Below are 17,749 nucleotides of genomic sequence, written 5' to 3'. Positions count from 1 at the left end.
GACTCTAGTTATGCATATATCCACACTCTGATTCTCCATCTATCTCACTGTTACAGTCCAAGTTCAACATCACTTGTCTAAATTTTTGCAACAGCGTATCAACTCATCTCTGAGCTCTACCTCGCTCAAAGGTTAAAGTCAAAGCCTTGACAATAGTCTGCAAAACCATCATCATCTGGCTGCCAAAGAGCTCCGTGGTCCCTTCTCCTGTTGTCCACCTAGCCACACCTCACCTGTGCTGTCCCTGAAAGTCCCAAGCAGATTCCTGCTCTATACTAAGTGTTCCCCCTGGGTGAAGCCATTGCCCTCACACTTTTTTTTTTTGCCTCCAGAGTTATTGCTGGGGCTCAGTGCCTGCACCATGAATCTACTGCTCCTGGAGGCCATTTATTTTTCCCCTTTGTTGCCCTTGTTGTGGTTATTATTGTTGTTGTTGATGTTGTCGTTGTTGGATAGGACAGAAAGAAATCGAGAGAGGAGGGGAAGACAGAGGGGGGAGAGAAAGATAGACACCTGCAGACTGCTTCACTGCCTGTGAAGCAACTCCCCTGCAGGTGGGGAGCCGGGGGCTCGAACAGGGATCCCTACACAGGTCTTTGTGCTTTGCCACATGCGTGAAATCCGCTGCACGTGAAATCCGCTGCACTACTGCCCGAGCCCCCACCCTCACACTTTTACCAGGCCCTTACTCAAATGTCATCTCACCGTGAGGTATTCTTAGGTGATTTTAGCTACTGCTAGTCCCTTAACACTTCTATTCCTATTCCCACTTTGTTGTTTTTTTTTTGTACTACGTACAATTTAGTATAAATATACTTTGTTTACTCTTTTGGTTCTTATCTCACTCCTCCAAAGAACATAATCTCCACAAAGCAAGAATTTTTTTTTTTAATTTCTCCCTTCAGTCACCCACTCCAGCCACAGTCCATATAAAAAATCTTGCATTTCTTTTTTTTTTTTTTTTAGTTCAGTTGAACTATCCTGAAAGGGCATGAAACTGTACAAGACATCATCAGTAGCAGTATGAGCAGATCATATCCAAACCACTAGATACTAGGTTTCCAGAAATACCAATTCCCTGGTGCATCTTGGTGATCTCACAAGATCATCTGCTGCACTTTCAAAACTTAGAGTGCAGGGATAAATCTGAAACAAAGCACCATCCAAATTGCCTAGGATTGTTTAGTATGTAACCCAACAACAACAAAGATAAACTCTAGTTCCACAAAATAACTTAGTGTTGCTTGGTTATAAAGAACGTTCTAGTGACCTCTCACCCTTGATTAACATGATATACTTCAATGCATTTACTTAAGAAATTCAGAATGTTGTGTTTTCCTGGGACACTCAATAATATATCCACAAAATATCAGATATAAGGAGTGTATTTCCATTTAGTAACTTACCCAGTTTTGTGGTGCCCTCTGGTGGGTACTCAGGAAACTGACCCTCGGAAGGAACACTCACAGTTCTCCTCAAGCAACGCCCTTTGGTGGAATCTGTCTGCTGCTCCTGTCCCTCCAAAGGTATCTAGTTAACCAAAAGAAAAACAGGGAGCTTAGTAGAAAGCTCACCATGACTACCTTCTGAATGAATAATGTCCTTAACTAAAACAGGAGCTTATAATCATCAGAGCAAAGTACAAGAAATGTAGAAACACAATGATAAGGTTTTCCAACTGTATGTCAGGAAGCTTTTATTTGAAATGAAAACTGAAAGATCAGTAAAGGTGAGTATGAGTATGAAATTAGCTTGCATGAAATATATACAAGTCATATCCAAGTGTGCACCTGCTTTTTGAGTTCAAAAGGTAAAACACCCACACAAATAAAAGACTTCATTAAAGACTGGTTCAGAAGCTCCAATTCTGCCCACTTGCTCAGTAAGGTAAATGGAAATAAGAAGTGCCCAGAAAGATTTAGCCATAAAATTATCTTAAAAGAAGGTTTTGAGGGGGCCGGGCAGTAGCTCAGTAGGTTAAGCACATGTGCAAGGACCGGCGTAAGGATCTTGGTTCGAGTCCTTGGCTCCCCACCTGCAAGAGAGTCGCTTCACAGGCGGTAAAGCAGGTCTACAGGTATCTATCTTTCTCTCCCCCTCTCTGTCTTCACCTCCTCAATTTCTCTGTCGTATCCAACAACAATAATAATAGAAACAACAACACTGATAAGCAAAAAAGGGCAATAAAAGGGGGAAAAAATGGCTTCTAGGAGCAGTGGATTCTAAGTGTAGGCACCAAGCCCCAGCAATAACCCTGGAGGCAAAAAAAAAAGGTGTTGGTAGGTAAAGTAGTAAAATCACCAAAATTTTCTTCAATTTTAGAATCACTTACAGAAGCACAGTAAAACATTTTTCAGTGGAAACTTATAAAGTAGCGTATTTTCATCCAAAAATGAGATTGGGTTTTAAAATCCTAAATGTGTTTGCTGACATCTTTTCAGAATCAAGGGTTTTTGTGTGTGGAACAAGAACTATGGAGACACAATAGAGTTCTACTACCAAACACTATTTTAAAACTTACAGATTTATTATTATTGACTAAAAGTGGCTGAAAATTCATTCATTCGTTTATTCTTTCTTTCTCTCTTCTAGTTTGTAGTAAAGGGTGAACACTTCCATAATGATATTTCACTAGTAACCTTTATCAGTTTTAAGGACAACACTAGCAGCATCTCGAATAGTTTGGTTCCAATATACAGATTTCAATGATAGTAACTGGCATTGAATTTTTACTATGTGCAAGGTTAAAGAAGTATGATATTAAGAGAGAGCTATTATTGTCCACTTTTTACAGATTAGGGATAGTTCATTTTTCCAGAAGATTACAATGAATATGGATCACATCAATTGGCCATCAAAACTAGGATGGATGTTGGCTTCATTTTATATGCCTTCTGCTTTGCTCAGTAATCTAACTCCTATGACTGGGGTCACAGAGATGACAAGAGAAGCTCTCCCTCAGTCAGTGTAACTGACACTTGGAAGAAAACAGTCCTAATGCCTCCTTAGGACTAAAAATTTTCACACTTCTCATACAACCCAGAAGGCCCAACTTCCTTATTACTACATTAAGAAGCTAAAATACAGAAATATGAAAAATAAAATCCTAAGAAAAATGAGGGAAGACCAAATAATAGCATTAACAAAGAAAAACTATTGCAAAAGCACTCTGAAATATAAAACTTTATAAGCAGTAATCTTACCCGTAGAATGGAAATCATATTATCTCTACTTAAATAATTGAAATGGTATTGAGAGGTTAAATGAGTCTCTTCTAGTTCTAGTACAAAGAATAAAAAAAAAAATACTCAGAAGTCGGGCAGTAGTGCAGTGGGTTAAGCGCACGTGGCACGAAGCGCAAGGATCCCGGTTCAACCCCCCAGCTCCCCACCTGCAGGGGAGTCTCTTCACAGGCGGTGAAGCAGGTCTGCAGGTGTCTTTCTCTCCCCCTCTCTGCCTTCCCCTCCTCTCTTGATTTCTCTCTGTCCTATCCAACAACAAAGGACAGCAGCAACAACAATAATAACCACAACAATGATAAAACAAGGGCAACAAAAGGGGAAAAATGGTCTCCAGGAGGAGTGGATTTGTGGTGCAGGCATTGAGCCCTGGCAATAACCCTGGAGGCAAAAAAAAAAAATACCCACTAAATGTTGGGAGGAATAGGAGTAAATTTGAATCTTTGAAGAAAAAATAACACTGATAAATCTAAGTAAACATAACTTTATTAATAGTTTCCCCAGAAAAAGCATATATTATCTAAAATAATGCACCCTCAGCCACATAGACTTTCTTTTCCCATTAAGATAGTGAATTTCAATACAAATGAGTCCAGGAATCAATTTTATCCCCATCACCTAGGAACTTAGAAAGGAACATTCCTGAGGCCCCTTGCAGATGGACTGAATAGGAAAAAATCCTGGGAATGGAGTCCAGTAACCCATATTTTAACCTCCAACTGATTCTGCTGCTTGCAAAGGCTTAAAAACTACGACTATAGGGTGTTGTTTTCTTTCATCCCAGTCATGGCTGTGCATCCCAAAATTGTCAATTACTACAGAAGCTTGTGATATTTTACAAAATAAAATAATTTAGGGAAATTTTAAAAACACTGATTGCTAAATCACACATAGACATTCTGGACAATGTGGTCAAGTCTGACCTGAATATTAGGATTTTTAACTCCCTACTTCATTCTAATGTGCAGGGAAAGTACCCAGTACTCAGTAACTCCACCTCTGATTATTCACGTTTTAATTAAAGACTAACAGTACTTAGTGTGAAGGCATAAAACAAATTGCTTAGTTTAATGAGATTTCTATTTCTGCATTTCTGAAATCAAATCTTTTTGGTATCTCAGCTATAAACCTAGGGTGGTAAGCTTAAAGAGGCAAGCCTTTACTGGTGGCTCAGCGTAATCACTATAATAGCTTTTCTATTTCATTCTCAATGTTACTCTTAAAAACCTGAGTGGTCTTGCCCTAGGCATGTGCAGTCTGACCCTCAACCAAAATGTTATCTTTGCTCAGCCCAGCTGACTCCAGCCCCTTCAACTGCAGAATTCTATTTTCTGATTCCTTAGGTCACTCTGCTTGGATTCTAGGTAAGAGTGCCAAAGTCAGGAAATGGTACACAGCAGACAGCAAGGACAATGGTGATGCACACTGTCTTTGGCAGTCTATTGCCCAATGTCTCAAAATAAAATCTATTTATCTACCGATCCTGGAAGGGGTGAGAGATTTCAAGTTTTATTTTTGCTACAGTGGGCGAGCTAGTCTTTCACCAGTTACTCCATTAGAGTTGGTGTCCAAAGCCTCTTATTATCTCTTAATCTAAACTAAACATATTTTACATAATTATCAAAGTTTTTCCAAAATACAAATATGATTATCCTGAGACTTAAAGTATTTATGGTTCTACCCTGCCTCTAGCAGAAGGTTTCAATGAATCAGAAATATGTCTGGGGGAGTATCTTTTGCTTCAGCCAGAGGATTATTCTGTGTGTATCCATTGTACAGAAAACTTTCCATCAGCTTTCTATAAAATCGCAATCTACTACTAAAAAAAAAAAACTTTAAAATTACTGTCTATAAATTGAGTGCAAGCATCGTAAAAGCATTCTTTCAATAGAAAATCCTTTCTTTGGCTGAATGTACAAACCTATCTACATCTGATCTTCTAGGAAGCCAGACTGGTTTGCATTTCCCTAATACGTATCTTCACATTTTATAGTTCAGTCTTTCCTTCTATGATCTCTCAGCTTGAAATATTGCCCTTATTTTCTTTTTTTCTATGCTATCCCTCCAGGTAAACTATTCATCCTCAGGCTTAGGACAGTCTCGGCCTCTTCCAGAATCTTCCCCCTGTACTGTCACCTTACTGAAAGGAGGCTGAAGTTCCTCCTTTAACAGATCTGCCTCTGTCAGTATACATATATTACACTAAATTATCACTATTCATTTGTGCAGCGAATTAAATGTAAATTAACATTTTGCATCTATTACACAACCCCCAAATCTTGAAACAGATCCATTCCACAAATAACTGAATATTTGACAGGCAGTGAAAGGAGCCATTTTAGGCAAAGGGAAAAGCGTATTGGCCAGGAATCTGGTAAGCATATGAATTTTATGCTGTGTTTCAAAACGGGGAGCAGCAGGCCAATTTTTTTAAGCCTTAGAAAGCGGTAGAACACCACAATGTATTATGACCATGCTGGGAGGGTTTTAATACAAGGCCATGCATAATTCAGAAAATAATGGGAAATTATTCAAGATTTCAGATCAGAGAAATGAGAATCCCTTAATTAGTCTGTCTCCTTCCCATCTCTCCTTTCCCCAATATATCCTATAGATTAATATTCATAACACATAACTTTGATCTAATTCTTTTCTTTTTCCTTTTTTAAGCTTCTTTTGGTAACTGTCCATGGCCAGCAGCATCTTACTAACATAGATTATAGTTCTTTAGAATAGATGAATCTTTTTTTCTGCCCAGTTTATTTGTCAATTTAACAAAAGTCTTTATAAAAGTACTTATTTCCACAGCTAAATCTGGTATGAAGAAAAGTGGAAACAACAAAATAGACCCCTTTCTGAGCCCCCATAGGACCTTGCCCTCAACCAGGATCAACAACGGTAGAGAATGTTCCATTCTCTGACAGGAGAATGCACAACATACTCTATGCTACACCTGAGGAAGGTGTGATATTGAGGCAGTTTGGAATGTTCCTACTCATGACCACAGAATGTGAGCTCAGATCTACAGGTATGCAAAGGTCACATAGGCTCCTAAGCTGAATATGGGCCCCAGACCAAATCAAATCAATAGGGTTTACAGTCAACAATATTTATACCCCTTTCTCATATTAGGGAGCTACTGTCTTCCCTGATCCAACTTTCTGTTCCTTTTCCAGTCCTGCCATCATCTCCCCAGACAATAACTTGAATCCACTGGCATATCAGATTTCAGGCTCAGAGGGGGGAAAAAAAAAAACAACTAGTATAGCCACAGGCCCTTTGGAATATAACTAAAATATGCCTACTAGCAATCTACAAAATGGAGGACCCCCCCCCCCAGCTCTTCATCTGCATGATTCTAGCCTTTATGTCCATGATTGTTCAACAGTTTGTTAACTCTCTTTTCAACTACCAGGTTCCAGATGCTAGTATGATGCTGACCAGACTTCCCTGGACAGACAACCCCACCAATGTGTCCTGGAGCTCCCCTTCCCCAGAGGCCCACCCTACTAAGGAAAGAAGAGAGGCAGGCTAGGAGTATAGATCGACCAATCAATGCCCATGTTCAGCAGGGAAGCAATTACAGAAGCCAGACCTTCCACCTTCTGCATCCCACAATGACCTTGGGTCTATACTTCCAGAGGGTTAAAGAATAGGAAAGCTATCAGGAGAGGGGATGGGATACGAAGTTCTGGTAGTGGGAATTGTGTGGAGTTGTACCCCTCTTTTCCTATGGTTTTGACAATGTTTCCTTTTTATAAAAAGAAAAGAGAAGAAAAGAAAAAAGAAAAGGGGAAAGAATTGTCTGAAGCTTTGCGACTCCTCATAGTGAATGCATGTAAAAGAGTACCTTGTGGAGGCTGGGTGGCACAGTGGGTTAAGCACAAATGACGTGAAGTGCAAGGACTGGCATAAGGATCCTGGTTCAAGTCCCTGGCTTCCCACCTGCAGAGGGGTCGCTTCATAGGCAGTGAAGCAGGTCTGCAGGTGTCTCTGTCTTTCTCTCCCTGTCTGTCTTCCCTCCTCTCGATTTCTCTCTGTCCTATTCAACAACAACAGCAATAACAACAATAAACAAGGGCAACAAAAGGGAAAAGAAATAGCCTCCAGTAGCAGTCAATTTGTGGTACAGGCACTGAGCCCCAAGTGATAACCCTGGAGGAAATAAAATAAAATAAAATAAAATAAAATAAAATAAAATAAAATAAAATAAAATAAAATAAAATAAAATAAAATAAAATAACATCTTGTTATATATCTGCTGAGTAACTTGAAAGTGGTTGTGATAGGGCTCAGGTGGTGACACACCTGGTTGAGCACCCATATTACAGTGTGCAAGGGCCCAAGCTCAAGCCCCCAGTCTCCACCTGCAGGTGGGAAGCTTCACATACGGTTAATTAGTGCTTCAGGTGTCTTTCTCTCTCCCACTTCCTTTCCCCCTTCCCTCTCAATTTCTGTCTCTATTCAAACTAAACAAAGTTATAAAAATGCTTTATTAAAAAAAGTAGTTGTGAATTAAATATGGTATATGTACTTTATCCTAAAATAAATAACAACTATTTCTAGCTGTTTCTACAGAGCCTAACTGCTATTTTCATTAATATATCTGAGTATAAATGTTATTTTTTAAGGAGAGAAAAAGATTTTAAGATATTTTAATTCATTATGCTTAATAGCTGAATAGTATGCCATTGTGTATATATACCACAACTTACTTAGCCACTCATTGGTTGTTGGACACCTCATTGGGCTGCTTCCAGGTTTGGGCTATTACAAATTGTGCTGCTATGAACAGAGGTATACATAGATTTGTTTGTTTGTTTGTTTTGATGGGTGTGTCTGGCTCCTTAGAATATGTCTTGGAGAAGAATTGCTGCATCATAGGGAAGGTCAATTTCTAGACTTGGGAGGTTCTTCAGACAGCTCTCGACAGGGCTTGGACAAATTTACATACCACCAGCATGATGGAAGGGTTCCTTTGTCCCCATGACCTCTACTCTGCCACTAAGGGAAGACTGGTTCTGAAATGAGTACAGCCTAGAATGTTCCCAGTTGTGACCATGAAGTGTGAGCTCAGGCTGACAGGGACTCAGCAGTTACACAGGCTCCTTTATACTATATATATATGTGTATATATATATATATATATATATATATATATATATATATATATATATACATATATATACATATATATACATGTATATATATATATACATATATATATGCACTAGGTCAGATCAATGGGGTTAACAGTTAATAGTATTTGTATACTTTCCTCATATTTGGGAGATACTCTCTGTCCTAATCCAGCTTTCTAGTCCAATTCTCAACTCTGACACCATCTTCCCAGATAACAGTTTTAGTCCACCTGCATGTTAGCTATCAAGCTCAGGGAAAAATTACTAAAGTAATGGAACCCTTGGAACATACCTAAAGTAGACTTCCTAGCTTCTTCCCACCATAAGACTCCTAATTTCATCACTCTATTACTACCTTTAGGTTCCTGGTTATTTTTCTGTTTCATTCTTTTGATTTGCATTTATTTGATTAGTGTGAGAGGTTCCTGTTTATTAAACAATTTGTCCTGCTTTATATCTTACTGCCTTTCAGCCACCAAGTTGCAGATGCTATCATGACACCAACCTGACTTCCCTGGGCAGACAATCTCACCAATATGTCCCAGAACCTCACCTCTCCAGAGCCCTAGCTCACTAGGGAAAGATAGAAACAGGCTAGGGGTATGAACCAATCTGCCAATGTCCATATTAAGCAGAGAAGTAATCATAAAAGCCAGAACTTCCATCTTCTGCACCCCATAAAGAGCTTTAGTCCATATCCCCAGATGGATAAAGAATAAGGAAACTTCCAATGGAGGGGATGGGGCACGGAACTCTGGTGGTGGAAACTGTATGGAATTGTACCCCTGTTATCTTACAATCTTGTTAATCATTATAAAAGCACTTTTAAATTTTTAAAAAGAAAGATATTTGATAACCACCTTACTACTACCTTGCTGCCTGTACATTAGTGTTTGGATTTTAAAACTCCAAATACAAAAAACAAGAGTGTGAAGGAAATTTTTAGCCTTTCCAGTGCTTGTGATCGCTGAATGAAACTTACAAATTCACCTTTCTGTTGTATTTTTATGCTGGCTACAACTCAGATAGGTTCATGGTTGTCTTCTCTACTATTTCCTTCAACTCCTAATCTCTAGCTTACTTGGTGTTATCTCTTGCAGGCAAAATGGAATTCAGATGGCCTCCAGTACCCTCTTGTGAAATGGGTTGGTGCCAAGACAGCTGGGACCTTTCCTGGCATCTGAGCAGGGAAGTATATTTTATAACACACAAGCTATGTGTGTTTGGCATAATTTACATCAAGCAATTTAGTAAACCAGTGAGTCATTTCTCAAGGTGATAGTTCTGGCAGACTTCTCTCAAATTCTGTTACCCTTCTGCTACATTCTCTACTACACAAATGATGTATTTAACACTCTTCCCATGTATAGTACGCAAACAGACTTGCTCTTATTTCTTTTTTAAAAATATTTTATTTATTTACTTATTTCCTTTTTGTTGCCCTTGTTGTTTTTATTGTTGTAGTAATTATTGTTGTTGTTATTTGATGTCGTTGCTGTTGGATAGGACAGAGAGAAATGGAAAGAGGAGGGGAAGACAGAAAGGGGGAGAGAAAGACACCTACAGACCTGCTTTACTGCTTGTGAAGCGACTCCCCTGCAGGTGGGAGCTGGAGGCTTGAACTGGGATCCTTCCGAAATCCTTGCACTTAACCCGCTGTGCTACCACCCAACTCCCGCTCCTATTTCTAAAAGATAACATGCAGAGTTGAAATAGCAGTAGAATATCACACATACTTAATGTATGAGTGATATTAAGCTAATATAATCTTCCCACGTTCTGGGAGGATCTGATGGGTTCTGTTTGAATCCTCACTGAATCCTCTTAAATGATTTTTTTTGCCTCCAGGGCTATTGCTGGGGCTTGGTGCCTACTGCACGAATCCACTGCTCCTGGAGGCCATTTTTTTCCCTTTTGTTGCCTTTGTTGTTGTATCGTTGTTATTATTATTATTGTTGTTACTGATGATGCCGTCATTCTTAGGACAAAAAGAAATGGAGAGGGGAGGGGAAAACCAGTATCCTTACGCCGGTCCTTGTGCTTCGCGCCATGTGTGCTTAATCCACTGTGCTACCGCTCGACCCCCTTAAATGATCTTTTTAACCAGCAATGAGTACCTTAACCCTATATGGTAAGTTGACTAAGGTTTAAAACAGCCTTTTTAGACAGTCATAGCAGGCAAGTTCTTAGTCTTCTTGTTTCAAAGATTTCTAAATTATTCAAGGTAAAATTCCAAAGATAAGAATTGAACTACTTATGACATGGTGTATAAGGCAGCAGAGTTAACAGTGTATCTATGTCTTTCCACTCACAAAAATAATTATTTATAGTATTAATGGAATATTAAATTCATCATTTGAGTAACTTAACAATGGCATAATATAGCTACCCCATGGCATTAAACTGTTTTTGTTAAACTCATTATCCCTTAGCCAGTCTGCTTCAGTAATCTTCTAACTCGTCAGTTTCCTTCCAGTCCCTTTCAATTTTCCACATGATCACCAGTTATTTTTCTAAGCAGCAAGTCTGATTATGTCTCTTCCTTACTAAATAACTTTCCATGGTCCAGATCATTCCCAGAATAAAATTCAAATTCTTTAATATAGCCCCCAGGGCACTTTACTATTTGATTCTTGCTAGTTATCACTTTTCTTATTGTAAATTCTATCCCCCAGTTCTGGACATTTTGTAAATTGCCAAAGAAACATAAGTTATTTTCTTGACTTTGTATCATTATTCAAATATGGGAAGGGAGGGAGTCTTTTAGGCATTGTCTGCTCAAAAACTAACACCTCATATATTATCTCAGGAAATGTTTCCCTTGTAGTTACAATATAATCTTGAAGAAATAATGATTTATTGAGATGGAATTCATGTAACGTGAAATTAACCATTCTATTTTATTTAACAATATTTATTTATTGGCAGCAGGGTATTGTGTCAGCGTGATTCTAATGTCAGCAGATTCCCCCCCCCCCCCTTTTTAATTCAGATAGAGACAGAGAGGGAGAGGGGAAGGGAGAGGGAGAGGGAGAAGGAAGTAGAAACATTATAGCATCAGTCCATTATTTGTCCCCTAGTGTTATGGTAATGTATGCGCTCAATTGTGTGTGGCACTGTCAGACCTCTGTCCCCTGATGTTATGGATGGTGTTCCCTTATGGTGCTAGGGGCTCAAACCCTTTGTCCTAGCACATGGTAAAGTGTACACTCCAGCTAGCTCCTGGACTCTTAAAATTAACCACTGGAAAGTGAACAATTCAGTGGCATTTAGTACTTCCCCAATATTGTAGGAAAGATTTGTGTACACCTATGTTTATAGCAGCACTATCTGTAATAGCCCAGACCTGAAAACAACCCAGGTACCCAACATCAGAGGAGAGGTTAAAAAGTCGTTTTAGGGGTTAAGCGCACATGGCATATAGTGCAAGGACCGGCTTAAGTATCCTGGTTCGAGCCCCAGCTCCCCACCTGCAGGGGAGTCGCTTCACAAGCGGTGAAGCAGGTCTGCAGGTGTCTGTCTCCCCCCCCCCGTCTTCCCCTTCTCCATTTCTCTCTGTCCTATCCAACAACAACAACATCAATAACCACAACAATGTTAAACAATAAGGGCAACAAAAGGGAAAATAAATAAATAGATATTTTAAAAAATCTTTTTTAAAAAGTTGGGCGGTAGTGCAGCAGGTTAAGCGCACCTGGTGCAAAGGGCAAGGGCCGGCGTAAGGATCCCGGTTCGAGCCCCGGCTCCCCACCTGCAGGGGCGTCGCTTCACAGGCAGTGAAGCAGGTCTGCAGGTGTCTTTCTCTCCCCCCTCTGTCTTCCTCTCCTCTCTCCATTTCTCTCTGTCCTATCCAATACCAACAACAACAATAAAAACAATAATAATAACTACAACAACGATAAAACAACCAGGGCAACAAAAGGGGAAAAAATAGCTTCCAGGAGCAGTGGATTCATGGTGCAAGCCCCAGCAATAAACCTGGAGGCAAAAGAAAAAGAAAAAAAAAAAGTCGGGAGTCTGGCAGTAGCACAGCAGGTTAAGCGCACGTGGCATGAAGTTCAAGGACCAGCCTAAGGATCCCAGTTAGAGCCCCTGGCTCCCCACCTGCAGGAGGTTCGCTTCACAGGCAGTGAAGCAGGTCTGCAGGTGTCTATCTTTCTCTCCCCCCTCTGTCTTCCCCTCCTCTCTCCATTCCTTTCTGTCCTATCCAACAAGGATATCAATAACTACAACAACAACAACAACAAAAGCAAGGGCAACAAAAGGGAATAAATATTTTTTAAAAGTCATTTTACCTCCATGAACTAAAGAGGAATCACATACTAATATGATGGAATGTACAGAATTCTATTGGAGCCAGCTCTCATGAGAGGGAAGCTATCTTTTAACGAAGTAGGAAATTCTCATGGGACTCAAGAATAGTGGAGATAGACTTCAGGAGAGGCAAGAACCAAGAACTCTTAATAGAAACCCTCAGCAACTTCTTAATCTGCTCTCTATAACACACCTACAAGCCCATGAACATAGCTCATGTCACTTCTCTACTTCAGTTTCCTCATCTATAAAATGTGGATAGTATTAAAAAGCCTAGCTCACTGGGTTGTATCTGAGGACATAATGCAAAGAAAATTCCTTTTAAAAAAGTCATTGTACAAATATATAATGGAATATTAATTAGCTATCAAAAATGATGAAATCATCTCCTTTGTTTATCTTGTAAGAATTTGAAGGACTCATATCAAGTGAGATCAGCCAAGAAGAAAGATTAACCTCAGATGATCTCACTCATAGGTGCAACTTAAGAAACTAGGAGGGAAGGGACTGGGTGGTGCAGCTGGTTGAGCACACATGTTACAATGTGCAAGGATCTGGGTTCAAGCCCCTGGGGGAAAGTTTTGTAAGTGGTGAAGCAGTGCTGCAGGTGTTTCTCTCTTTCCCTCTTTATCTCCCCCTTCACACTAGATTTCTGGCTGTCTCTGTCCAATAATGATGACAATGATAATAATATTTAAAAATTTTTAAAAAGAGGGAGTCCAGCGGTAGCACAGAGGGTTAAGCGCATGTAGTGCAAAGCACAAGGACTGGCATAAGTATCCCGGTTTGAGTTCCCATCTCCCCACCTGTAGGGGAGTCGCTTCACAGGTGGTGAAGCAGGTCGGCAGGTGTCTGTCTTTCTCTCCCACTCTCTCCATTTCTCTCTGTCCTATCCAACAACGACAACAACAATAACTACAACAATAAAACAACAAGGCCAACAAAAGGGAATAAATATTTTTTTAAAACTTTAAAAAGAAACTAAGAAGGAAAGGTAAAATATAGGGGGAAACTTGTAGTAAGAAGGTGTGGTCTGCTGAAGCAAGGCAAATGATGTGGGAGGAAGGCAAAGGAAATGAGTTAAAGAGGTACTGGGGACCCAATGGACAATGGTATACAAGTACCTAAATTGGTGATAGTGGCGTCAGTGCGTAGACACCTGTTATGGAAGGATGAGAGGTTGTATCCATGCAATAACAACTGTCTTGTAAATCATTATTTCCCTAAAACAAAAATAAAGGGGGGGGGAACTATTCTGAGCACTGAAGGATACATCACCCTAATGCTTAAACACAGGAGAGGAATAGATAAATACTATGAATAAATTATAGCACTTAGAAGCTGGTAAGTGCTACAAGAAAAAATAAAGAAATGAATAAAGATGGACAATTAGATGAGAGGTTCCAGATAGACAAAGGAGTTTGCAATAAGTTTGGTCGGGGGTATGCCTTGTCTAGCAGGTGATATATAAGCAAAGAGGTGCTTCCTCTCAGCTCACTTTCAAGAATAACTTACTAGCTGATATTCTACCTACATATTTCTATCTATTCATACATATATTTGACTATTAATCTTTGTAGTGACTGTCTATAATCAGAAGTGGGGAATTGTTATGACCCCAGCAGGAGTTTGGGACTATTAGCATATGAGTGAAGACATCCACTGGAGGAGGAGACATAGAGGGGAATGCATAAAAGGAGGAGTGCAGAGTAGCATGCTTTCTTGGCAGGGTCACCTTCACCATAGCATGCTCCTGTTGGTTTGGATTCGGACTTGTCCTCACACATGGTAGTCTTGAGTGGTTTGACTGCAGATTTTAGACTTTGCCTGTTCTTTTAACTAGAATTATTTCTTCATGATTATTGTGACTTTCTAAATAAATCCCTTACTGGTTTAATCTTAAATGGGTCTACATGAACTTGCAATAGTACTTCACTGAACTAGATTTTTTAATTCTCCTTCCATATCATTTTCCTTCTTTCCTTCTATCAAGATTATATTCATTTTCTTTTCTTTTTCTTTTTTCCTAATGTTGTGAAGCTTGAGAGCAGGATTTTATGGCCCTACCAAATCAGAACTGTTATCAACTATCTGATTTAGCACCAGTAAGCAAATTTATCATTTGACTAACTTTCCTGTAACAGTTTGAGATGTAAAGAAGTAACAGTATAAGACCAAACATTGTTTTTTATTTTTTAATTTAGAGGAACAGAAGGTATACTTAAGACTAAGAAGTCTGAAAAAAAAAAAAGACTCAGAAGTCTGAACTCATTATACTGTCTGCCTTTCTAGATCAATTCTCTGCCATTCTCTCCCTTGCTGTGTGTTTCAGAAAGTAAATTTTTACAAAATTCAGAAAGTAAACCTTTACATAAAGAACAATATTTTCTACTGGATTCAAGTGAATTTTGACCAACAGGTAATACTAAAATGGTGAGATGAGAGAATATTTGTTCTCCCTTGCTTTCTCCTGACTGGCTATTTTTATTTTGGTAGAAGTTCTATTCTTTTGCATACTACTAGAGTAGCCTTTAGGTCTCTATGCAACTCCAGTTCTCTTGGTTTCAGAAACAGCACTCCTTTTCCTTGCTCTGAAGTTTTCTGTCGCTATCATTTATTGGTCCTTCACTGACCTTTGCTGGGTTTCTTCTGTAGCCCACACTTGTGGAAATAGCCCTTTCATTACTCTCTTTAATACACTCACTGTTCCATTTGTATGTGCAAGGAGCTAGACCAACATAATATCCAATAACCCCTGCCCTCTTCAAGATCAGTTCTCGACAATATAATCCACTCTCATCCCAAATTACTCATCTAGTTATCTTTCATTGTTGCTTAATGGAAATCCACCCTATCTTGTTGAATTCACCCCTTCTAGGTAACTTCATACCACTAGTACATTAGTAGCCCAATAGACTTCCCTACAGTTTACTATATATAAAGCCTCATTTTCATAAATGTAACTTAGCAAAATTAAAAAATAGATTATTTCAGGAATCTAGTGAGCAAATAGAAATAAATTTTCTCAGTAATATACACCGCACCTCCTTCTCCTTGTTGAGCAACACCAACTGGCTGTCTGTGAGTATGCAGTACTTCCGCTCCCATGTTGTGGTGTCCGTGTAGGGTGACTGGCCACATGACAAATGATGGGTAGGAGGCCCTTTCACATCTGTGTGACAAAGAAGAGAAATAAAGGGAACAAATTACTATCACTTAAGAAACTAGTATTAGAAATGTAGGATTTATCAAAATCAAATTGAATAAAGAAATGAGACTAAACATGAATTGCAATGGCAAATTAGAAAATAAATTTCCTCTTAGGAAATTAAAGAGTTATATACTGAAGGAATAAATGGCCCTACAGTGTGCATGCAAAAAAGAAGGCTAAAACACTCGAGGAAAATTTGCTAACATAAGTTTGACATAGTAATCTATCACTCTATGTTCACTAAAACAACGGGAGGCTGATCCAGAGCAAAAATACTATCAGTCAAGATGGGGTAAGAGTTTAGAAATAAGAATAAGAGAGTCATAGTCTCATGTTTTAAGAGAAATATAGTAGTGCATGCATTGATCAAGATCTGAATGAGTTAAGTTAATGCCAGTCTCTGGCTTCAAAATGTCTTTTATTTGTCATTCATAAGAATCAGACTTATTCAAAAGATGGCATCATATTACCACTAGAGGCCAGTAAAAAACCAGCAACTTCCAGAAGGAAAGAGTCACATATGCTACCACTTGATCTCTTACTGGTGGAGAAATAAAACATTAAAGCAAAATGATCAACTCTTTTCAAATTGTCTTATACCCCCACGGAATACAAAGTGGTTACTATCACTTTGTAAGCACATGTTACAATGTGCAAGGAACCAGGTTCGAGACCCTGGTTCCCAACTGCGGGGGGGAAAGCCTTCCAAGTGGTAAAGTAGTGTTACAGGTGTCTCTGTTTCGGTCTCCTTCTCTATCACTCCCTTCTCTCTCGATTTCCAGCTGTCAGTATCAATAAATAAGTAAAGATTAAAAAATTTAAGTGAGATAGAGAACAAGCAAGAGAGGCCAGAGTGTTTCTCTGCATGTGCAGAGCCATGGGTTATGCCTGGGGGGTGGGGGGTGGTGGTCAGAGAGGCAAGTCAAGTGCTTTGCCAGCTGAGCCATCTTCTCAGTACCTGTTTTAGGTTTTCTTCTATTTTTGAAGAACTTTTAGGCTTCAAGACAGAATTATAATTATATAGAACTTGCATAGTCCCTTCTGTTTTTATTGTCATCAATGATTCTAACCATTCTTTGGCCAAGCCATTAGTTTCCCAACCACTGTATAAGATTTATTCCTAACTTAAAAAACTATTGCCAGATGCTCTTAAGAGTCTTTCATTGTCTAAACAGTAGAATCCTAGATCCAAAAGACTGAGATTAAAAATATTTTCATAATAAAGTTTGCTTTGTTTTCTTTTTTATTGTTTATGTTTATACTAATGATACAAAAGCAGTTATACATCAAAGTACTGTTACAGTAGCAGAAGTCAAAGCAGTGACACCAACTGTCCTAATAGTCACTGAATTCTTCTCTGCTTATAGTCAAATTCATTGTACTGAGCCAGTACTGAGTCTGCTGTTGTGAGACTGATAGGTTTCTAGTACTTTAGGATTTTCTATTAAGATGAAAGTTGTTTGTTTATTTGTTTATCACCAAGTCAGTGCCTGAACAATGAATCTATTGCTTCCATTAACCATTTTCCAGCTTTTCTGTTTCTCTGTGTAATATATTATATTCCAACCATTTCAGACTACCAGGGAATTTAGTCTATGTATAAATCAAAAAGTCAATTTCTGAATGTCACCAAATATATATAGTCTATGTCATTCCCACCCCTTCCCACCCCCCAGCATTGCTTAGCTCTTGTGGTGCTGCTGGGATTGAACCTGGAGTATCAGGGCTACAGGCAAGAGTCTTTTTGTATAACCATTATGCTATTTCTGCAGCCCTAGTATAAATCATCCTTGTAACTAGAGAAGGGGGCATTTCTGTACTTAGAAGCTACGGTTAAAATACAA

The 17,749-nt window shown here is 39.0% G+C and overlaps 1 protein-coding gene across 2 annotated transcripts in view; it reads right to left on the bottom strand.

Moving 5' to 3' along the window:
- Positions 1-17,749, bottom strand: part of RASAL2 (RAS protein activator like 2) — a 299,682-nt gene that overhangs the window by 159,074 nt on the left and 122,859 nt on the right. For both annotated transcript variants that reach the window (XM_007535754.3, XM_007535755.3), the window contains exons 2-3: positions 15,739-15,866; positions 1,407-1,530 (exon numbers count right to left, since the gene is read on the bottom strand). In XM_007535754.3, the coding sequence (XP_007535816.1) occupies positions 1,407-1,530; positions 15,739-15,866 (252 nt within the window). The remainder of the gene's footprint in view (positions 1-1,406; positions 1,531-15,738; positions 15,867-17,749) is intronic.

Source organism: Erinaceus europaeus, chromosome 9 (assembly GCF_950295315.1).
Source record: "Erinaceus europaeus chromosome 9, mEriEur2.1, whole genome shotgun sequence".
Lineage (NCBI taxonomy): Eukaryota > Metazoa > Chordata > Mammalia > Eulipotyphla > Erinaceidae > Erinaceus > Erinaceus europaeus.
Note: the sequence above shows the minus strand (reverse complement) of the source record. Positions and strands in the feature narration are given on the sequence as shown.